This window comes from Helianthus annuus, chromosome 2 (assembly GCF_002127325.2).
Source record: "Helianthus annuus cultivar XRQ/B chromosome 2, HanXRQr2.0-SUNRISE, whole genome shotgun sequence".
NCBI classification, from domain to species: Eukaryota; Viridiplantae; Streptophyta; class Magnoliopsida; order Asterales; family Asteraceae; genus Helianthus; species Helianthus annuus.
The window spans coordinates 157,702,263-157,727,171 of NC_035434.2; the positions used below are offsets into that span (position 1 = coordinate 157,702,263).

The 24,909-nt window shown below is 31.5% G+C and overlaps 2 protein-coding genes and 1 long non-coding RNA gene across 3 annotated transcripts; all 3 read right to left on the reverse strand.

Moving 5' to 3' along the window:
* Positions 1 to 3,040: 3,040 nt before the first annotated feature.
* LOC110898922 (putative F-box/kelch-repeat protein At1g12870) lies at positions 3,041 to 4,105 on the reverse strand. Its single transcript, XM_022145770.1, has one exon. The coding sequence runs from the start codon at positions 4,103 to 4,105 to the stop codon at positions 3,041 to 3,043; it is 1,065 nt and encodes a 354-aa protein (XP_022001462.1).
* Positions 4,106 to 7,006: 2,901 nt separating this feature from the next.
* On the reverse strand, positions 7,007 to 7,678 carry LOC110907117. The gene is made up of 2 exons (XR_002573923.2): positions 7,402 to 7,678; positions 7,007 to 7,264 (listed from the first exon to the last, which is right to left on the reverse strand). It is a non-coding gene; the product is annotated as an uncharacterized LOC110907117 (long non-coding RNA).
* Positions 7,679 to 20,990: 13,312 nt separating this feature from the next.
* On the reverse strand, positions 20,991 to 24,147 carry LOC110898919 (aluminum-activated malate transporter 8). Its single transcript, XM_022145768.2, has 6 exons — positions 23,793 to 24,147; positions 22,587 to 22,727; positions 22,196 to 22,468; positions 22,014 to 22,111; positions 21,727 to 21,870; positions 20,991 to 21,628 (listed from the first exon to the last, which is right to left on the reverse strand). The coding sequence occupies exons 1-6, from the start codon at positions 24,106 to 24,108 to the stop codon at positions 21,122 to 21,124; spliced, it is 1,479 nt and encodes a 492-aa protein (XP_022001460.2). The 5' UTR covers positions 24,109 to 24,147; the 3' UTR covers positions 20,991 to 21,121.
* Between the last annotated feature and the right edge of the window lie 762 nt (positions 24,148 to 24,909).

Consider the following 24,909-nt stretch of genomic DNA (forward strand, 5'->3'; position numbering starts at 1 on the left):
CGGTTTTTACCTTCATATACAGTACTATAACCGGTATTTTCGGTACCAGTACCGATTTGGTATCGGTTGGCACCGAGCTCATCTCTACCCTTGAAACTAAAAAAATAAATCATTAAAAGTTGAAGAAAATCAACAAAAAAACGTTGCACGATACCATTTTCTGTACGGTACCAGAGACCAGGGATGAACAAATGGTACTGGGTAGCAGCACTGAATTTCCCGAACTAAAAGATTTTCAATATCAACTCGGTATCGACTTTTGGCGTTTTCTGTACAGGCTAGTGCCGGTTTTTACCTTCATATACCGATACTGAACATGATCGTACCGCTATTTTCGATACCGGTTAACAACAAGCTTATCCCAACCTGTGATACTAAATAAATCATTAAATTAAAGTTAAAAGTAAAGAGAATTATTATTATTATTATTATTATTATTATTATTATTATTATTATATTAATAACCCTTAATAGGTAGAGGATCCTGTAAAAAGTCCAACTTTTGTGAGAAGTGTGAGAAATAATGTGGGAATGACAAGTGTCCCTTATCTTAATTAATTCAAAAGGGTATATTAGTAATTGTCCATTCTTATCAATTAATTGATTTCCAAAGATAACTGCCAAAAATATCAGGCGATATATTAGGGATGTGATTCGAATTCGATTTGTTCTATACATTTAATTGTTTACGGTAAGTTCTTGTTGTAATGTTATAATCCCCAGTCAATAATGTTATATTATGTACATGTATCTTTAATCTCCTTTTCATAGTGTTTTATCCCCATCAATAGTGTTTTATTCTGTATAGTGTCTTACAGTAAACAGATAGTGTTATATCTTTCTATAGTGTTTTATCATGTAATATACTGTTCCTTTTCATAGTGTTTTATCCTCATCAATAGTGTTTTATTTTGTATAGTGTCTTACAGTAAACAGATAGTGTTATATCTTCCTATAGTGTTTTATCATGTAATATACTGTTCCTTTTCATAGTGTTTTATCCCCCATCAACAGTGTTTTATTTATGTATAGTGTCTTACAGTAAACAGATAGTGTTATATCTTCCTATAGTGTTTTATCATGTAATATAATGTTCTTTATAGTGTTATAAAAAGTTGTTGTGAAGGAAATCGAAGAATTTATTTCAGTACGAGAAATTCGCTGATTTTTTAGGAGATTGATGGGGGTTTTGAAACAGTTACCATAAATTCGCTGATTTATAGGAGATTGATGGGGATTTTGAAACGGTTACCATATTTGAAACGTTGGAAAAGTCATTATTGCCCTTTAATTTTACATAAGGTCCTTCTAATTAAAACACAATTTACATTTTATAACCTATTGATCTCAAACATTAGATCAAATATCCAATGGTTTAAAATACTTCTTACCCTTCTCACATTTTAGACACTTTTAATCAGTAGTACATCAATATATAATTACACAGTATTTTATATATATATATATACTAGGTTATCACCCGCGAACTTCGCGGGTAGGAAAATTTTATCTACATTATCACAAAGTGTATAAATATAAATACAAATATAAAAGTGACACATTACATAAATTACTTGTTAACAATATGAAAATATAGTTAAAATGCACTAAAGTAAAAAACAATAAATTTTTTTACTTTTGTTAAGAATTAAAGTGTCTCCAGACAAACAACAGTTACTCTTTCTCAGAGTCATCTATAATATCTTGTTGCGGCCATCACTATAGATCTGCAAGTTAAAAGACAATTCTAAATAACATCACAAGGTAACTAAGCTCTCAGTGAAAGATATGTTCACAAAAAGTATAAAAAAAGCAAGTTAACAAATAAGATGTGCATATTTTCATAGTATTCACATGTATATTCTATTAATTGATAGGCCAGCTTTTAATAAACTCATCTTCAGTGTGTATCATGACATTTGTAGGGCCTTGGTCTACACCCCATATTTTGCACGCAGCGTCGTCCGGAATAGACTAAAAAAACAAACATATACATTCTTAATTATTAGTATAATAAGAAATATATAAACAGTACAATAATATTAAAGTGTATTTAATAATGATAAAAAACAAAATAATAAATATGAATTATAAAGTAAGTTATCAAAATACCAAAATAACTTCGTCCGCTACATTCATTAGCCTACAGAACCAGTATCCTCTGAAAGTAATTTAAAAATTACAACATTAATAAAGAGTAATAAGTAAAGGTTAGTGTGAGAAAAATAAAAAAAATATGAAAAATAAACAAAGATAATACAAATTAGATGTTACATAAAGTAACAAAATTAAAAATAAATACCTTGATGAACCTTCAGCCATAAAAAATACCTACAAAAGGACGTTACATAAAGAAACCGCATCTACTTAGTTATTAAAAAAATATTACTAACAACATAAATAATATGTGAACAACATCTTATAATATAAAATCGATATGTAATAGTTTCTTCATGAAATGTCATGTGTATGTTTTTTAATTATTTATTCATATGAAATCATAAATTCAGTAAACAACAATATGTAATAGTTCCTATAATTTGATTACTATATGTTTAGAAACACCTTTAGACACTGCATATAAAAAAAGTTGATTATGGAAATTATGATCGGCATATTTTGTATTGAAATACATACATAATTTCTAAACTATTGAACTACATATCTTATTTTGTATAATCAAAATATACGAATTTTTTTAAAAAGTTTTCCATATTTATTGTTAATGCTTATGGCGGTGTTACAATCTATTATCTATATTAATAAACATCAAAGATATTTTTTTAATTATAAGATTTGTAATTTTTTTAGGATGGATCTTAATCAATGATGGTATTTGGTAATAAAGAATGCAGTTACCACAGTGAATGTTAAAATATGTAATTTACTGTAATGTTTAATTGGATATAAGAAAAGATGAAAAATAATACTAAATTCTTTTATTATTAAAGTAACGATAGGATAAAATTTCAGATAATTGAAACAAATTAGATTGTTCGAGAAACAAAAGATGAAATAGTATCAAATTAATTCCTAATTTTTAATCGAAAGGCGAAACAATTGTCTCCAAAAATAATGCGCCTTTCGGTCCGTTGTAGCTGTCAACATGTTGGATGTAGTTAAAAGAATCATTGCAAAGTAGAACTTCAACAGTATCTCCACAAATACTGGTTATCAACCACTTGTTGTCTTGAATTGCATTTGTCCTTTGCTGAGGCTCCAAATGTTGAACTATGCGAGCCTTATTGAAAGAAAAGACCTTGATCCAGTCATCCTGTTCATATTTGACCAAATCTGCAATTAGTTCACCAGCATAATGAACAACAATGACATGGAGCTTGTTCGAAATTGTTAGAAAATGTACTTGGCAAGGATTGACTTCAATACGCTCCGGAAAACGAAGTAAACTGAAAGATTCAGAGATAACATCGTAAGCAACTATGTTCCTTTCACTAGGTGGAATCCAGTAACTTGAAACAATGAAATATATTGTTTTGCCGGAATAAATTCCAGAAGACCATGAATAAAAGTTTGAAGCGAATTGAGTTCCGTTCAAGAAGTTTAATTTCCTCCATGAGTCATGACGTCGTGAATATACACGAGCAGTAACTACGTCCCAGTAACAATTAATATGAAGCACTTTTAGATCGTTGTCCTCGTCTAAGTACATTCCACCAGTATCGTAGTGTCGACCAAAATAACGAATAAAGTAGTCGTCCGATATCAACTTAAAACGTCTCGTCGTTGGATTCCAAAGGACCAGCTCATTGGGATTCCTTTTAATGCAAACTAAAATCAGACCATTAAACGAACATATAATGCTTAAAAAGGATGGATGGACATCATATGGAAAATTTACGGTTTTGCTAGTATCGACTTCTAAGTTGCCAGATACTATGTCGTCAACGACTATGGAACTTTCTTTCAAGGAGAGCAGCTTCTTTTGTATTGAATTTCCAACTCGCCGAGTATGGATGAAAACAAACTTTGGTGTGGATAATTCATAACACCATTGTTTAGAAACACATTTGAAACGACAAACTGCCTTTGCAGGTAGTCTCGATAAGATCTCTTCAAATATCATGTCATCCCCAATAAGTTCCATGATTCCTAATAATCTGAAAAAATAAATAAAAAAAAGATTGAATACAAAGTTATTGTATAAAAAATTGATAATTATCAATGGAAGATTAAACATTTATAATACAGTACAAAGTAACTAACCGTGTAAGTGGAGGTGTTATGTATATGAATTTTCTAATGAGTAAGAATTACACGAAATATGGGTATTTATAGGACTTTCATCATATAGTGGAAATCTAATTTGGAAACCTTAATTTTTTAATATACGATTTTATCAAATAATGAAAAACTTATGAAAGATTTATGTAGATCATCTTGATTAATGGTTAATAAGTGTTTCGAAATTTAAAATTATATATATTTTAAAGTATTTTTTTTTTGTTTTTTGGTATTTAATCAATTAAATTAATCAAATAACGGATAAATATTATATCATCAATATTACATTTCGAATAACATGTTTTTTTACAAACAAATGTTAATATGTTATAATACGTGTATTATAAATCGTAAAAAAATATTCTTTTTAAAAAAAGTTGGGAAGGAAAGAATTTTTCTTAATTTTGTAAAAGTCTAATACAGTTATTTATAGAAACAATGTCTAACTGCAAAGAAATAAGGAATTTTTTTAAAAAATATAACGACAACTTATTTATAGAAACAATGTCTAATTACATAAACAGAGTTATAATTGAGAATAGTAAAATTAACCTTAAAAACAGTAATGTGTTTATGGAAACAAAAACATCTTTAGAAATAAATTAAAGGTATCTTAAACCTAAATAGAAAAACTCATAACTGACAAAACTAACAATATGAACTTTAAAATATAATAACATAAAGTTTCAAAATTATGCATAAACAGAAAATTTAAAAAGAAATAAGAAAGAGTATAGACATCAAAAAACAAACAATACCAACAACATTTAACTAACATGTTTTGGGAGACGAACATTCCGAGTCCGAATTTTAAAAAAGATTAAGGATTCACCATGGAAAAATACAAACAATCAATCATTCAGAACATATATTTCTAATTTAAAAAAAAAAACTGAAAACTAAAGAAACATATCAAAAAATTAGGATTATAGTGATCAATCAACTTTAACAACGAAAGAGCGTTGTTTTTAGGATCCATAACTGCAAAGGAATAATAATTTTAAAAGATAATCTATTTATAGAAACAATGTCTATTTACAGAAACCGAATAATAATTTCGAATACAAAAAATTAACATTAAAAATGGCCATCTGTTTATAGAAACAAAAACAATTTTAAAAGAAATTAAAGTATCCTTAAATAATTAACAACATAACTAAATAGCAAAAAAATATAACTGACAAAACAAACCATATGAACTTCAAAAGATAATCACATAAACTCTCAAAATATAGCATAAAGACAAAATTTAAAACCAAAGACTATAGATATCAAAAAACAAACAACACCAAGAAAATTGAACTAACCTGTTTTGGTCGACGAACTGTCCGAGTTCGATTGTCACGAAATATTGAGGGTTCAACATGAGAAAAACAAACCATAAATCATTCAGAACATATATTATTAATTTTTGAAAAAAAAAACACCGAACATAAATGATAAAATCAAACATTACAAAGTTAAAAAAGATAAAACAACTATAACATTCAACTAACCTCTGTTGCTTGTTGAATGATCGGAGTCCGATTGTTATCCAAGATTTAGGGATTCACATGAAAATCAAAATAAACAAAAATCAGTAAGTTTGATAAATGTCCAAGACATGATTAACGTTCATAGACACTACATAAATCAGAGAATGTAGATGATGATAACAAAACCTCTGATCTTGATATTGTTTGCAAAAAAAAATATAAATGTTCAATCGCTTAGATTAAAGATGCACGGTAGATAAACAACAAACTAAAACAACATACCTTCAATTTTATGATCGGATCTACAAAATTCAGAACAACATAACTTATTTTGGTAGACTAACAATCCGAGTCCGAATTTCAAAAAAGATTGAGGGTTCACCATGAGAAAATACAAACCATAAATCATTCAGAACATATATTAATAGGTAAAAAAATAATGAACATAAAGGATAAAATTACATATTACATACTTAAAAAAGATAAAATAACTATAACACTTAACTAACCTCTTTTGATTGACGAATTATCGGAGTCCGAAATCAGATCTACAGAAATCAGAACAAAGAAAAAGTTATTACAAATCAGAACAAAGATTATTAGAAATCCAAAGAAAGAAAAAGATAAAGTTTGATCGGATCTACTGAAATCAGAACAAAGAAAACGTTATTAGAAATCAAAAGAATCTTTATAAAATGAACTTTATATACAATCGAACAACATAAATAAAAACATACCTTTAATTTCTTTGATAAGATCTACAGAAATCAGACAAAAAATGATTTTTAGCAATCACAACAATATTCATAAAAACAACTTTGTATAATACAATCGAATAACATAAAAAACAAAACACCTTTAATTTCTTTTATCGGATCTACAGAAATGAGAAAACAAATGGTTTTTAGCAATCGAAACAATCTTTATAAAAACAATCATTTACAACAATTACAACAAAAAAAATCAAAAAATCACGAAAAAACTACTACATATCAGGATTCAAATTATCAGTTTTCCGCCAAAATAATAAATTTTTTCAGAAAACTTAAATATCGTCTAAAACTGAAGAACTTCAATATACCGGAACAACATTAGATCAGATCTAAGCAAAACTAACCCAGAAGCCATGTCTCTGAAACTCAATGTGACGCTTCAATATAAAATCTTTTAGATCTAAGCAAAACAGACATGAATTCATCTATAAAAAGTGCATCAAAAACTCTACTAAATCACCACAAACATAGAGAACCATCAATATAAACACATAAATTATGAAAAAAAACCCGTTATCCCATTCAAGCATTTCATCAAACACCTTGCGTGCAATCCAAAAACTAAAACATTTTCAAACATTTTACACTAAAATTAACGTTCAGTCATCACGGATCTAATCAACCAATTTCCATAAAATTAATAAGAATACAAAAAAAGTTAACATCAATCGGACATTTATGCCAGAATCGAATCTGTAGTACTACATATATAATAGACGTGCAGGTAGAATTTTTTCGGTGCTTATCATCAAAATACTTCTTGCTAACATGAATCTGTTATGGAACAACAACGACAAAGATGTGAGGTAGATTATATGTGAAGAAACAAAATAACATCAGAAAGAGAAATCAAAAGAATAAAATTAAAATCTACGGCTAAGAAAAATAGATTGAAGGGTAAAACCACATACCTTCAATAGCGGAAGAAGATCTGATTAGAGAGATGAGAAATCGCTGTGACGTCCAGAAAGGTTGAGTTGATCTAGGGTTTGGTTTTAGGGTTGTGAAGATTGTTGAAGAGTATGGAAGAAGAATTAGAAAAAAAGACATATATAAAGGATCCATCATGATTGATCCAAATCCAAAAGTCCGACCCGATGCTTTCTGGATCCCGTGTCCATTGTGAATTTGTGTGATTTCCCTCCTAAACCAAGTTGCCACATCAGCCAAGATGGCCAAATACAAATGCCACCTAGCCCAAATCCATCTCATTTATATATATATATATAGATAGAGAAGTTCATTGAAGAACCATAAAAAATGGAAATTTAAGGAACCATTAGTTTTACATGTAAAAAACTAATACGTACACAAGAGACACATGCAACAAAAATAAAACATAAAGGATGTCTATAGTGATTTTTAAACATATAGACGAAAGCACGCAAGTTACAAACCTAATAACGTTTTGGCGTTTTCTGTAATATATGCATATGAAAAACGTTTTATTCAAAACTAGTTTTAAATAAATAATAATAATTACAACAAACTTATAAACGCAATATACAAAGGTTTTTATTTATTTACAAATGCGCTATACACGTAAAACTTAAATAATAAGCGTCCTTTTGCACCCCTTATATTTAAAAATGTAGATTGAGCCACTAGTAAGCTTTATTTACAACTGTCCGAAAACACAAAATGGTACCAACCCACTTGCACCGTCTTTTTCCTTGGTGGATCCACCTTTTTTACTTCGGCAATCCATTTTTTGCTTTTGTTGCTTTCTTTTCGGTCTACAAGTATATTTAAACCACAAGTAAAACGATGTACGGCAACAATTAACATTGTTTTTTTAAGATTTGAGTGGATGACAAAATTTGGTCAAACTCTTAAGAATCATTAAAGTAAAGACTTTGTTTTACAAATAGTTTATAAACTAAAAGGTTACTCCTTTTGGTCTCGCAAAACACACACTAATTAACACATATTTGAACTATGTTTTATTGTCTTGTGTTTGAAGACTCATATGGGACGAATAAATATCACAAGGCTTGAATTTGGCCATAATGTTATGTTGTTATTTTTGCTCTTTTATGATATTTTGGTTTAATTATGTTAAATAATTAAATTGGAACTATACCAAGTAAATACAAATGAGATTAAGATAAATATTCCTATTACAAAATGTTGGAAATTTTGTGACGTCGCAAACATCTTATTTAAAAGATAGGTATCCGTCATTACCGCTTCTCTGTTACAGTCAAATTAATAGGCAAATTTGTTAAGCAACTTGTTTCAGGATTTAAACTAACGTCTCCCTATTAATCCTGAATTTTACTCGTACCTTCACAGCAAACTCATCATCATATTGAACCAGATTGGCCTCTTCCTTGTTTTTCCACTTGGTGCACTCGAATGAAGACTGACTAGTTTCACCGCATTCATAATATCTAAACTCACTTTAATTTGTCTCACGTTCCTCTGTAAGAGCCCCTTCTACACCACATCCTCAACTTCCTTGACCACAAATTTGATCACCTCATCTCTTTCCACAATGCTAACTCTCATAATTAGGGCTTTAAACGAACTGAACGTTCAACGAACAGTTCGCGAACCGTTCGGCGGGAAGTTCGCTTAATAAATGAACGAACACGAACAAGAAATTTCGTTATGAACAGAGGTTGCGTTCGTTCGTTTATGTTCGTGAACGTTCGGTAATGTGTTCATTTATGTTTGCTCGTTTATGTTCATTTGTGTTTGTTCATTTAAAGGTTTTTATATGTTATTTTATTATTTTTAGTTTTCAAAAATTTGAAACCCTAGTTATACTATATGGCTCTCCCAACATCCGTCATTTGACTATTTCAATTTCAGTTTATGTTAAAGCTTGACAAACTTCCTTATTTGTGTTAATCGTGTTTCTGATAATTATGTCAACTTTGTTCCGAAACTTATGGTAAGTTCTTATTTATTTTTTTTGGAGGATTCTTCGTAATCCTTGTGATGAAAAATGCAGATCTTATTCTAAAATAAATATATGTACGTGTGTACTCATTTGTGTTCATAAACATTGTTTGTGCTCGTTTACGTTCATGAACATTTGCTTGAGTTCATTTGCGTTTGATAAGTGTTTGTGAACATATTCATTTCCTTAATGAACGAACAAGAACAAGAAATCTCGTTAGGTAAGCGTTCGTGAATAGTTTATGAACAGGCTCATTCCTTAATGAACGGACATGAACAAGGCCTTATTCCTGTTCGTTCTGTTCGTTTAAAGCCCTACTCATAATCATCAACCTCTGAGTTGTTTGAACTTACCAAAAGATGTTTGCATTGATCATTCTCCCCTGATTCATCATTACTTTTCAAACATTCTTCTTAAGCATTAATTCTTTTAACAATAGGTAGAAATTTCTTTGGAACTGAGTTAAGCAACTTTCTTGCAATCACATTATCTTTAAGATCAGATCCAAGAGTTTTGAACTTGAATGACATACCACTCAACTTGCCTACAAATTCACTAACGGTTTCATTTTCTTTCATTTCTAATACTTTCGATTTACTTCTCAGGGTTGGTAAATGTGCTTTTTGAACCCGCCAGCTCTGAGGTATTGAAACTTGATCGAATCCCATACTTGCTTTCCATTCGTGATGTACAACCAAAAGCAGAATGTATTTTGGCAGTTGTTGGAAGATCAATGCCTTTATGATATTCCCTTTCTTCTCAACTACTGTATTTCCTGAAACAATTGTCTCCCAAAGCCCATATGCTTTCAAAATAGTCTCTATCAAGATAGCCCTAGTGGTGCAATTCCCTTCGGTTAACTTTGGGCAATACAAAGACATGTTCCCCTTGCTCACGAGTTGGTGCCAATGCATTGTTATTTGCCATTGTTTTTTTCATACTTTGAAACTAATTGCTTTTTTTCTTGCTGATATTGCTATTTTTTGTTGGGTTTCTTGCTTTACTTGTTTAATCTTGCTGTGTTGGTGATTTTTTGCTTTCTTTCTCACTTCTCTTGTTGCGTTCTTCTTACTCTACTTGTTGTGTTCTTCTACTTGCTTTTTCTTGCAAAAAATGATGCGAAACACTTACATGTTTAATCTTGCTGAAAACTTTGTTGCATTACATTCTTTCTTGCTAAAAACTTGCTTTTCTCTTGCTATCAACCTTCATGGTGCAACCTGCGTACTTCTTGCTTTATTCGCATGTATTCAATCAAGTCATCTAGTTATCTGCTGGTTCCTTTGAATTTTTGTTGCTGCTTGGATCAATACTAATCAGAGCATCATTTTATTATTGTTGCTCAATCCTTGCTTCCGCTATTACGAACTCTCAGTGTGAGCCTAGAGGCCCCGATACTAATTATTGGCCTAACCCCTCAAATAAATTAATCGTTGATCTAAAAAAGAAGAAGAGTAGGCTACGATGATATGGAATAAGAAGCAGAAAATACGTTTATTCTTCCATTGAAGTTCGATGTAGAAAACAAAAACCAAACCCTACTATTTAAAACTAATATATTGACCCCCTTCCACACCAAGAAACCTTAAACCAACATAAGAAAACTAAATAAAAACATACCAATTTACTAACCATACTAAAAACTTAAACAAATATTACTAAACACCTTTTTAAATTTTCTTTTGCAACCGATTCTTGATTCTTTTGAGGATTTAAGCTGAGAATCCATTCAAACGAAATAAAAACACAATGTTTGATAGTTGAAGGAATCAATGAATGTCCCTAAGATCTTGAAATGTGTAACTACCTAGATTAGTGGTACGCTGGACAAGTTATCTGGTATCATTTGGTTGTCAAGAGGTCGATGGTTTCGAAGTTTATGTTAATGGATATGAACAACAATTTCTCCTAAATATAAAGATGAACAACAAGATGTTACATAATTATATTCTTTTGTTGAGTTAACTGCCATTTTCGTCCCTGTGGTTTTGTCACTTTGGCCATTTCAGTCCATTTTTCAAAAATGCGCCATTTTCGTCCTCCACGTTCTGGAAAGGTGCCATTTCAGTCCAAAAATCATAACCCAGTTAACTCAGTTAGTAAATAAGGACTGATTGTGTAAATTTGTAACATAAAGGACTGATTGTGTAAATTTGTAACACCACCACCACTAGCCCTGCCACCACCACCACTCCGCTGCCACCACCACCATCGCCACCACCGCCACACTGCCACCACAGCCACACCGCCACCACCGCCACCACAGCCACCACCGCCACCACAGCCACTGCTACCACCACCACCACCGCCACCACAGCCACACCGCCACCACAGCCACCGCCACCACCGCCACCACCGCGACTACAGGATCTTGTGCGATTATCTTTGGCTTGTGCGATCAAGAGTTCATCATCATCGTCAATCATCACGTTGATCATCATCAACAGTTCTTCGAACCACCATTCCATACATAACCCGACCTGCTACCATGACTGAAAGAATTGAAATGGTGAAGATGGAGGTTTCAAAACGGAAGATGGAGGTGAACGAAGATGATGGTAAGATGACGGAGAAGTGAAGTTGCAAGTTTTGATGACGGATACATGAAGTTGCAGGTTCCGGAAACACTTCAGATTCATAACGGCTACCACAGCCCTGCCACCACCACCACTCCGCTGCCACCACCACCACTGCCATCACCACCACCACACACTCTCTGTTTCTGTCGATCTGGGTCGAATTGAACGGACATCTGAAGTTCCTTAGATCCCCACAAACATTTTACACCCCTCACAATGCTCAAACACATCGATTTTAGCCGGAACCGAACCTGCAACTTCGCCGGAATCTTCACAGTGGCCGGAATCAGTCAACACGTCGTTCCAGCCGTTAACGGTTCGTTTTTCTTGTTCCGGTTCATTCGTTTATACTTGTACAATGTTTGCACCAGGTTAATTGGAATATAACCTGATTTTGGTCGTTAATTTGAGCCATTGACTTTCCTGTTTGACCTTCTGTTGACCGATTTGGGGGAGATGACACTGTTGACATCTTTGAGAGTGGTGGCAGCGGAGTGGTGGTGGTGGCAGGGCTGTGGTGGCGGTGGTGGCAGGGCTGTGGCGGTGGTGGCAGGGCTGTGGTGGCAGGGCTGTGGTGGTGGTGGCAGGGCTGTGGTGGTGGTGGCAGGGCTGTGGTGGCGGTGGCGGTGGTGGCAGCGGAGTGGTGGTGGTGGCAGGGCTGTGGTGGTGGTGGTGGCAGTGGTGGCGGTGGTGGTGGCAGCGGAGTGGTGGTGGTGGCAGGGCTAGTGGTGGTGGTGTTTAATATTTACTTAAATGGTCCTTTATGTTACAAATTTACACAATCAGTCCTTATTTACTAACTGACTTAACTGGGTTATGATTTTTGGACTGAAATGGCACCTTTCCAGAACGTGGGGGACGAAAATGGCACATTTTTGAAAAATGGACTGAAATGGCCAAAGTGACCAAACCATAGGGACGAAAATGGCAGTTAACTCTTCTTTTGTTTATATATAAAGTAGTAGTTGAAATTTATCAAACTAGTAAGCAACATTTTTATATCTGGCACAATGAGTGGTGGGATTTCGAGTCTTGGGGTGGCTCAAAATGAGGAATTTTGCCGTTAAAAAAAAGGTAAGCAATATTTTAGTTATAACAATAACCTGAAACGTCACATTAAATGTATGTCCACATTAATGATGCGTAATATAGATTAGAGTTCTTGAACTTGGTTCTCACAGTATTTGAGTTTATAGTTTTTACAGATTCCAACTACTGTAATCTTTTTGATCCTGATGTTTTATACTTGCGGTCCAATAACTTCAATACTTTTTTTAACAATTAATGTTTGCGATATAAGTTATGCAAAATCCATCAAGCACACAGATAGTTTGTTCATAAGAAATATGAATACTTCCAAGCATATACTGCACCAGAGCCATTCCAACATTTTTGGAGGCCCTAAGCGAACTACAAACTCATGGCCCTATTAAATTGGTATAAAGGAATTGAGGTTGAGATTTGAGAGATTGAATAACCATAGCGATGTTTTTTTTCCTAATCTTGGCCCTAATTTCGCTCAATCCGCAATCAGTTTCACATTGGTTACTCAAAAGACGCCGCAAGTAACGAGGGTTGATGTGTTGTGTGCATGAACAATGCAGACTCCTAGTGTAAATCTTAAATCTTAAATCTTAAATCTTAGGCCTAGAAACGTTGTTTAAATAGAAAAAAACAAATCTAATATATGAAAGAGAAATAAAATTGGAGACCCTTGTTTTTTGGTGGCCCTAGGCCTTAGCCTAGATTGATAAGCCTTACGGGCCGGCCCTGTACTGCACTCAATGGTTGATTAACAATCTTCATTCTACTTAATGGGGAGCATATTATATTATAAAGGAAACAAGGTTCAGTAAAGTGAAAATATAGAAGAACTTTTTCTAACGTTTAACTATTTGATGTGTTCGATTAAATATATTAAACGTATTTAATCAAGTAGTCATTATAATCATTTATATTATATTAGATGAAAATAATCAATTATACCTTATAATAATATTAGTTGTTAATTGTTGATGGATCGTATTATCCTTACTAAAGATTCTCCTTGGGTGTATTTAGAGGGTGTTTGGGAATGAGTTTGAAAATTACTTATTGACTTATTGGTTTTTTTAAAAAGCTAATAAGTTAATAAGTTGTTTTTAAAAGGATTTTGAGCTTTTCCAAATGACTTATTGACTCAAATAAGTTAATACCAAACTCAATCCCAAACACCCTCTTAAGGAGATCATTAGAGAGGGAAAAATGTTAGACTCTTATCATAACATCACAATCGTCCTCCTCTCTCTCCATTATTCACGAGTTCATCATTCATAAGAACTCCTTAATCCCATCACTCATATGTAAGACGGGAACCGGACCAAACTGACTATCTTGTCTATCTTGATGGTTGCATCAGTTCTGGATTATGTACTCGCCTGAATGCTGTAACAAGTACATAATTTATATGTTTTCTATTACATACATACAAAACTGGTGATGATCAACAAGAATGTAAGTTCTCAATGCAATTGTCACATCAAGTGCCTAAACTGGCTAACCTTCCATTCTCATTCTGAGATTAAAAACTTGCAAAATTAATTATTTCCATTCAATCTCCTTAGGATAGAACTATTTTCATCATAATCATTTTGAAAAACAGTCAAGGTGGCTTAAAAACTAGAAAAGCTAACTATTTCCACACAAGCTCCTTTGGATATAATTATTTTTAGAATCATTTAAAAATATAATATTTTTTTTTTCTTCTAATTCGTACGTAGAACCATAACTTCATTTAACAATTTGTTTGAGAAAAAGGATGATTTATATATTTTGAATGAATTGTAAATATTCAATAAGATTACTATAGACATGTCATCCAAGAGTAACAATAAGAGTACGGTGCAGAAATATTATATAATAAGATAAGGAAATCATAAATATTATCTATCTATACTATATAATAAAAGAAACTACTTTTGGGACACATGTCACTCATTAAGGCCATCTATTTTTTAGCCTATTAAAATTAAATAATTATTTAAAATTAAATAATTATTTATGAGATATACGTACAGATATACTATTTAATATATATAATTATGAGATATACGTAGAGATATAATATAGATTAAAAACTTATTTAGAAAATATACTATTAATATTAAATTATTATTTTTATAATATATTTTCTTAGATATAGTAATAGGTTACATTATAGTTTTATTATATCGTAGAGAGATTTTATTTTAATATTTACGTTTATACTTTTACATTCAAATTTAGGTAACATATTTAAATTGTCTATGACTCTTTATAATCAGTAATATGTTTTAAATATATTTAACTCTTAATAAAAATAATATATTTCCTTAGATATAGGAATAGGTTACACTATAGTTTTGTTATATCGTAGAGAGATTTTATTTTAATATTTACGTTTATACTTTTACATTCAAATTTAGGTAACATATTTAAATTGTCTATGACTCTTGATAATCAGTAATATGTTTTAAATATATTTAACTCTTTATAATCAGTAAATGTTTTAAATATATTTATTTTAAATAAAATATTATATATTTTTTTAAATATGTTTTATAAAAATAAGAATATGACTTAAGATGTAATTTTAAGGAGAGAAAAATTATTATTATTTAATAGGAGAGAAAATGCAGGAAATCAAAATCTGAAATTAATCAAAACTCAACTCGTGTATTACACGAGGTTTTTTTAAAGATATAAGTTTTTATTTTTATTATTTACTATATAAAATTACATTTATTCAACCCGTGTAACACATGGGGTTTTTAAGATACAACTTTTTTTTTATCATTTACTATATAAAATTACATTTATCCAACCCGTGTAATACATGAGGTATTTAAAAATATATTTTTTATTATTTGATATATAAATTCAACCCGTGTAATATACGGGGTTTTTTAAAAATATAACTTTTTTTATAAATTACTATACAAAATTACATTTATTCAACCTGTGTAATACATGAGTTTTTAAAAATATAACTTTTTTTATTATTTGATATATAAAATTAGATTTATTCAACCCGTACAATACACGAGGTTTTTTAAATATATAAATAATTTATTATTTAGTATTTTGTTTTCATTATTTGATGTATAAAATTATATTTATTCAACCTGTACAACAATACAAGGGGTTTCTAAAGATATAACTTTTTATTTTTTAGTATATAAAATTATATGTATTCAATCCATGTAATAAACAAAGTTTTTAAAGATATATTATTTTATTATTTAATATATAAATTCACATTTATTCAGCCCGTGTAATACACGGGGTTCTAATCTAGTTAGATATATTAGAACCAAATCGATCAACTATAGATAGAGAGTAAACGAACGAAAACAGGAAACAAAAATAAATGAATAAAATAAAATAAAGATCGAGACCCATGTTTTTTAAAATAGATATATTATAACAGGATTAGAAGTAGATGAAAAACTCTTAAAGAAAAACCTTCTTCAACAAATACCCTTGGTTTGAGAACGACACCTATATCCCTAGTTATTAGATTTGAACTATGCCCTTGGTTTGAGAACGACACCTATATCCCTAGTTATTAGATTTGAACTATGTGAGTTGCAAATCGAACCCAAAAATTCGATACGACACTAACCTGAAAGTCGATTAAAACTCATAAATCTTAGCACGGCATGATAAATTCCGCTTACACTACATATTTAGCTAGAAAATTTTATTTTATTCATCTTTTTGCATATTAATGCTTTAGATTGCAAAAAAAATGTATACATACGTTACATATAAACTACATAATCGCTATTTTGTTTTAAATTTTGGCATAAAAACGTAATCAATTTAAATTATAACATAATACGTATTTTACAAAATATGTAAGAATAAATAGGGCAACCTACCAATGCGTCATGGGTAGACCTAAACAAAACCGGTTCGAGCTGAGTTTAACATTACACTCAAACCTACAAATTTTATAAGATCCGTATTCTATTTCATGCCTTGTGATGGTTGGAATAAGAGCACCCACAATGTGGGTAAATCCGGACGTCCGGAATATGTGGAGGGGACGCGAACACCCTCCCCTTGTCCACACACATCGTGAGGATGGTACGATGACAACATTGCAAACCAAAGTCCAGAATTCCAGACTTGAGTCCGTATGTGTAGTGGGCTCCAAATGTTAGGTTTTTTTATTAAAAAAATCACACCGCTAATTAAAATAAAATTACGTTAAACATAAATTAAAAAAAAAAACCTACATAAACTTGTAAAAGCCTATATAATTTTAATTTATAAACCTATATAAACTTAAGAACACCTACATAATTAAACATAAAAAAGCACATAAGATATAATACCACATAATATTAAACATAACTAAAGATGTTCGATTGCATCAAACGAGCTAACCGAATCCGTTGAGCACTCCACTTCCGGGTCCTGGTTTCTCAAACGCTCGTCATCAGATTGATTGATGTTTATCCTTTGGATGTGGTACATATTCCTATCTAGTGTCAGTTACATACCCTTCCTCTGAATTTGGGTCGTGTTGTTCCTCAAACGTGAAAATGAGGGTTCAACAATATGTGGATATCATCCACCAATATTTGAGAGAAAACTGAATTTAGAGTGACAACAAGGGTTGGAATATGCTATAAATTCATAGCTGGTATAATATAGTTATTGGTATATGGCCGTTAGATTATAGCCATGGGAACATAGTCATTGGATTATAGTCGTTGCAATATAGCCGTTAGAATGTAGCTGTTGAAATTTAAAATTGAATATTATTTAATGTTTAATATTTTATTGCAATTATTTGTTTTATTTATTTTAAACTTAAAATAAGTTTATTATTTGAATATATAAACAAAACATAAATATAAACAATATAAAAGTAAGTTGTTATATATAAAAATAAATGTACAAATAGGCAGTGAGGTGGAGTTTATGAAAGTAAGTTGTTATATATAAAAATAAATGTACAAATAGGCAGTGAGGTGGAGTTTATGAAAGTTAATACATTATAAGCTAAGTTATGATTTTTTAGGGAAATTTGAAACCTAATGTGACGTTAAGATGCTTGTTTATGAAAGTCTAATATCTTGTAACATTGTGGATGCTATAAGAGCATGTTGGTTAACCAAGGTGCCATGCATATCTTCAATGTGAGTGCGTATTATTTTTTTGTTTTTAGTTAGGTCATGTTTCAAAAATTATAAATGGCTTGCATGTGCCTCTCTTCGGTGTTAATGTAGCCTATATAAAATTGTTTACTTTTATAGCCAACTTTTATAGTTAGGTTCCTTTGGAGGAATTGCTTGAGATAATGTCCCAACCTTTGTACCATGTATAATTTTTTTACGTAGGCTTTTAAGAATAGTTATCTTGAAACATTAACACGAAAGGGAAAGAAAATAGCCTATATAAAATTGTTTACTTTTATAGTCAAGTGTTTATGTGTTTTGACCAGATTGATTTAGTGTCCAAGTGTGGGGATCTTTCATAACTCAGTGAAGTATAACATATCACCACACGTGAGTCTATAGACCATTTTAGACAGTTTTTGGGGACGCGAATACCCAGTAACAAAAGTGTAAATAATAAAGAAATGAACGAGCTAATGAACAATTTTTGGCTTCTATTATTATTGTCATATGGAACCGTTTCTAGTCGACTAATGTATTGTTTTTGAAAGAATAGTTTATTTGAAACTCAACTGGATATGCAATGAAAGATAAAAATAATGAATTATTAAAGGAATGATATATGTTACACAATACTTACCTCCGGGGCTACAAGGCTTGTCACGTGGTCCACGGTCATGAACCAGAGCACACTATATGACAGTTAACTTCGGGGGCTGCAAGATTTCTCATGTGGCCCCAGGTTACAAACGTAACACATGGGGAGCACCTATAGGGAAGTCACCTCCGAGGGCTGCAAGATTTATAACGTGGTCCACGATTGTGAACCTTCACGTGGGGTGCACAATATAGGGTTAGGCTAAAAAACTTGTCATTCAGTCCACACTCGTGAACCTGGCTCATGGGAAGCACAGTATAGGTTAGTACCTCTAGGACTACAAGTCTTGTCACGCGGTCCTCAGTTGTGAACCTGGCGAGTGAGGACTAAGTATAGTTAGTCACCTATGGGGCCGCGATCATAGGGTAGTGACCTATGGGACTGCCAATAATTGTATAGACTATTAAATGTGTGATGGTGATCATGGTGAATGTCACCTTAATTCTAAAGATAAAGGTTAAAATTTTAAAGTATGTATTGATGTATGAGACGTTTTATAATGCCTTTATAAACTAGAACTCACTCAACGTAATTTTTAACATCACATCGGGTTAATTTAGGTTGCTCAAGAGCTACCATGGATAAAAGTGGCCGGATAGAGGTTGACGCTAACCTACGAGAGACCGGCATACCGATGATCTATATTATATTTTGTTTAGAGACCTTTGATTATGGTTTGTATTCGACATTAGAATAAGTTTTGTGAAATTTCTCTTACATGAGAAATGAAATTTATAGTTTAAGAACTAACTACCAATTAATAAATTAAACGTATCAGACCCCTAGGTTGAAGCGTTTCACCCGTCACATCTCAGTTTTCCTCGTATTTATCATTGTTTAATTATAGAATGTAGTTCATCCTTTTCTATATTATCCCTTTTTGCACTCAAGAAAATATAGGGATCGAATAGTGGATCTTTATATATAAGAAACAAGAGACGAGTCTTTAACTTTCATCCCTATTTTAAGGAATGAGATAGAGTGCTATATTACATGAAAACCATAATTTCTTCGAAAATTCTAGGGTGCACTTGATATGGGGAATGTGTTGTGAATGATGTAACACCATTGAGTTGAGGGTTTTTCTCAAAATTTTCTACTTATGTTTTAGAGACGGTTTTCTTTTGAAAAGATGTTTTAGAGAGGGTTGATTAAAATATATGTACATTTCTCTTTGAACAGAAATATTACTTATGTTTTATTCCTGGCTTATTGTAAATTATGGTTCCTAGACCTTGGTCTCGAACCACTTATGTTGGATTCATTTCTCTTTATATCAACTCAAATGAGTGTACACTCTGCATCTTTTAACCCGTCTAAAAGCTTATATAGATTTCCAGTTTGTATTAATTGTAAATCACATTTTGTATTAAGTAAATTCCATTTACTTCAAATGAATTTTAGACACTAAAATTACCAACACATCTTTGTTGCACATCCTTACCAATCAACATGCACGTGAGTGTTGGTTTTGGCACCTCATCTAATGATATGCCAATTATCGGTCACCTTCTCAAGTGTCCATTGGCATTCATGGGTGACAACCAATTTTAGTAAGCTGAACATTTCTTGACCTCAAAACATTGTTTAACCGGTTCATTCGAACCCGTTAATAAGTCTCCCTGCCAATTTATTTAGTTCAAAGCTTCCAAAAGCCCACACTTTCATCCTAACCCTTCTTAAAGTTGAACTCTTTGAAATAGTGTTCAATATTTTGGTCGTTCGTCTATAATACATCACGCTGACCACATTCAAGTGATCTAGACGTAGATAAGGTGGCAATTCCATAGTCAACAACATCCCCTTTTGTTTTGTCTTTATGTTTTGACTTTAACCACTCATGATTAAAAGTCACTAGCTAGGTATATAGGTCCATCGAAGAAGCGGTTGAATTGGCCATCTTAGTGTGTTTTAGGTGTTTTTCACTCTTGTATGTTGTGTGTTTCTGGTTCATTTGTGTCATTTGATTCTACTTTTGTCCCAATGTCAATAAGTTGTAATTATATATCTCAACCAAGTTTACAGAAATTATATTCAGTTCACTTCTACTATTTTCCACTACGATAAATTCATCACATGAACTATTTTACATATTTAATCTAAAAAACAACATAAAACTATTTTCCATTACTTTTTATTTGAAACTTCATGTTAAACAAATCAGTAATCATCATCCCAAATCCCATCATGACATGAAATAGTTGGGAATCATCTCCTATTACTGAGCAAAAAACTATGTCACGCGTTATTACTAACTATTATTATAAGTACACACATACATAATGCATGCATGCATATACACACACATATATATATAATATAGCCATATAGGCATACTTATAACCGGTTAATTTCTCGTTTGTTCTTATCAAGATCCATTTCTTGTGGGATTTCATCATCTGAATTGACTGTAATAGTGATCAATTCTCGGTCATTTCCGCCATCAACGGGCTTTATAGCTGCACCACGATGACGAAAGTGTGGTTTTCCAGTTTCAGTTTCATCTGATGTTATGTCTTTCGGTTTCTTGAAGCGGGCTTGTTTAGAAAGTTCTTCGATGGCCTCGGATATTTTCTCAACACATTTTATGATGTCAACTAGTATCGAAATGGCTGCGATAACGGGTATGCTTTCTAAGATGTCGTCCCGTTCCACTACCATTGACATTTTTAACTTGATATTGAGTTCATCTACTGCCTTTTTGCAATTTTCTATATGATCATATGAAGTTGAAGGATACACCATTCGCTTCATTGAATTTCCTAATTCTTTTAAAGCTTTTCCTACTTCTGAGCTCATTTTCATGCATGGTTCTTGAACTGCTATTTGAAACTCTGAGGGTACCTTTAGCAAAACAATAAATTAATTTTAGTGATATTTATATACATATTACATAAATACATATATGTAATGTCAAGTATATTAAGTATAATGTTTCATACTTGATATTGTTCATCGAGATAACCGCTAAGAGCTTCAATATGATAAGCACATTGTCGTGTATAAACACCAATCTTCAAGTATTGTTTCCATGGATGACAAAACCGAAATTTTCCATGTCCTATTTCCCACCATGCAAGATTTGCCTGTTCATTAGAATCAATAAATAGTTAATAAACAAATGTTTTAGATTATTGCATACATACATACATACATACATACATACATACATACATACTTGAATTTAAAAATTTTAAAAATTAAAAAAGAGCATATGAAGTATCCTAACCAGTGACTCTTCTGTGGCTTTGGAATTAAGAACACTTTTATAAGCACCAAGAAATGACTTGTCACCTTTAGAAACTCTATAGTATTCATCTCCAAATCCTATAAACCATTTGTTAAATCATATAGATGAGTTAATTTATAAATCAAAGATTTTTTTCAAAAAGATATATCTAATAAACAAACCTTCTAAGAAGCTTGCAAGCTTTTCCAAATTAGTAACAATGAGTTTATGAAGATCTTCACCAGCCCACACCGGGAATACAAACATGGAGATGACTATACAAGTTAAGCCACCAAAAATGATTGTCGAAAGCCGTTGGTGAGCTAACTTTATGATTGTATCAACTCGGTAACCCGATACTGAAACCAGACTAAAGGTCAGTATAAATATCAGAACCCCATAGTCGTACTTTTTCTTAATGTGGGGAATGAATCTTGAAAATGTGGCGGCAGCAACTGCATACAAAAATCAGTAGAGTATCATTATCGTAATCAGCTTGTCTATTTTAGGAATTTTCCCTAATTTTAAAATATGGTTTGGGGCGTCTATATAAATAAAGAAATTTGATTTTACCTAAGAAGAAAACAAGGAAGCCAATAACAACCGGTTTAACGGTTGGCCCGAATAAGCTTCCAAATGCTTCGGCCCCTACGCCTAATGCACCCGCTAGTAGAGTCGCAAAGCCTCTATTCAAGCCTTTACTTAAAGTTGCACCTAGTAACACATGAAATAAAAGCATTAATTTAGGACAATATAAGTGATCAACAATAAGTAACTTTGGGACACAGATCAACTAGGAACTTTAGTTAATGCAGGGATTATGGATAGATGTGTATAAAACTGGACCATGCAAAAAGAATAACTCTTTGATGTTTCAAACTAGAGTAGAACCTCAATGGCTTTTAAACTGTTTAATTCAATTAATTTTAACCAAACTGTTTAAAAAATGTATTAATTCATTCTAATCTCCAAATATTGACAAAAGTCAGTTTATAACTCACAATTGATGAAATAACCATATACTTGAATAAATAGTTACATCTATGCCCTTATAAACTTTTTTATACTATTTTGATTGTTGAAATAAACATATACTTGAATAAACAGTAACATCTATTTGGAAAATAATTCGTTATAAAGTTTTCAAGTGAGATTATTTGTTGTTAAAAAAAATAGTAACACCTAAGCCTTTATATTTTTTTTTATATTATTTTGGAAAATAATTTGTTTTTATATTATTTTGGAAAATTATTCGTTGTATCATCTACATGCTTATATATAAGTCATCTTCCTTTTCTATAGACATACAACGTAAACTTTACTTTAAATATTATATAAAACTTATAATTTGCTAATGAAATTAAAGTTATCTATTTGTAATAACATCCAGTGTGTGTGCGCATGTGGTTATATGTATTTTTATATTAATTCATCAGTGATATCATTGAGTGCACGCATAAATGATTTCTCATGTACGGTGCATTTACCATGGTGCATTAACAGGCAAACGTCAAAAGTTGTATAATCTCAATGTAGTTCACTAGTTTGTCAAGATCTTTTTGAAAAAGGAACGTTTAATCTTTTCCTATTTGAGATCCAAAAGCACCAATTTAAAGGTGCATCTTTTTATTTTATTATTTTATCAAACTAAAGCTTATCAAAAGTTTTAGTGGTTATGCATGTACATGCTCACTTACTCATGAATAACATATCAAACAATATGTATTTAAATTTATATATTTGGTAATAAATTAATCTATTTATGTATAACTTGCTCACCAACGGTATACTCAAAAACTACAACGACGGTCAAGATAGCCCACATCCCAGCCTCACCGATGCCGTTATAGAATGGTTGTAGATAATAAACCATGGAGACCAATGTGATGGCTAATGCCACTTTGAAAGAGTGGGCAATCCTTCTTGGATCATCAACTCCGACTTTTTTGATGTTGATAGCCAAATCGACTATCGCGTGTTTGATCTTTGAAGGTGAGGCTATTGTTTTAAGGTTAGTGTAAAGGGTAGGTGATGATGAAGGTGGTGGTGGTGGGGATGGTGAGTTTGGTGATAATGAAGAAGTATTAATCTCCATGGCAATAGCTATGAGGGAGGGATATGTAGCAAGCTCTAAAGAGGAGATGAGAGATAGCTTATCAACATGATCAGGTTGGCCTGATATATAAGCAGGCTGAATTCTGCCAACAAAAAAAGGTGTGCTTAGTATAATATAATATTTATTGCTGAATTTGAATATAATAATATCTTTGTCACTAAAAGTGATATAAAATGACTAAAAAGTCTTCGAGATAGTGGTACCAAGGTGACCTACCAAGTACCGACTAGGTTTAAATCTTAAAAAGAAAAGTGTATAAGTATTATGTTTTTAGTTCACGCTATTTAATTTTAATAATCCTATGTTTCACCTGTAGTTTGATAATAATTCAAACTTTAAAAATTTCCTCTAATAATCATAACTTTTAAAAGTTTGGCCTCCATTGATCCTTTTCAAACATATAAGAATTTGGTCTACTCAATAGATTCAAGTGCACATGAGGACTCTTTAATTGATTTAAGTGCACATATGTTAGAAAATGATTAATATAGGCCAATTTCTTACAAGTTGGGATCGTTGAAAGGAATTTTTAAAGTTGAAATTATTACCCACCAATATGTGAGACTTAAGATTATTAAAATCCAATAACCCTTTTTTAAAAGGTGATATAATGATCATCATAAAAATAATATATGAATTAATATAGCGGTTTTTAATACAGATTTGAAATGAAAATGCTGAGAATTTTTATTTAATTACCAGTGGAATTTTGATGCTGGATTCGTATATACACAAATTATAAAATAATGTTTACAATAGTGTTAAGTCTAATCAAATAAG

Coding starts and splice junctions, on each gene's coding strand:
- LOC110898922 (XM_022145770.1), bottom strand. CDS start 4,105: ATGGAACTTATTGGGGATGACATGATATTTGAAGAGATCTTATCGAGA.
- LOC110898919 (XM_022145768.2), bottom strand. CDS start 24,108: ATGGAGATTAATACTTCTTCATTATCACCAAACTCACCATCCCCACCA. Junction 22,469..22,586: donor CTTCCTTGTTTTCTTCTTAG/GTAAAATCAAAT, acceptor TTTTGTATGCAG/TTGCTGCCGCCACATTTTCA. Junction 21,629..21,726: donor ATCTCGATGAACAATATCAA/GTATGAAACATT, acceptor GTTTTGCTAAAG/GTACCCTCAGAGTTTCAAAT.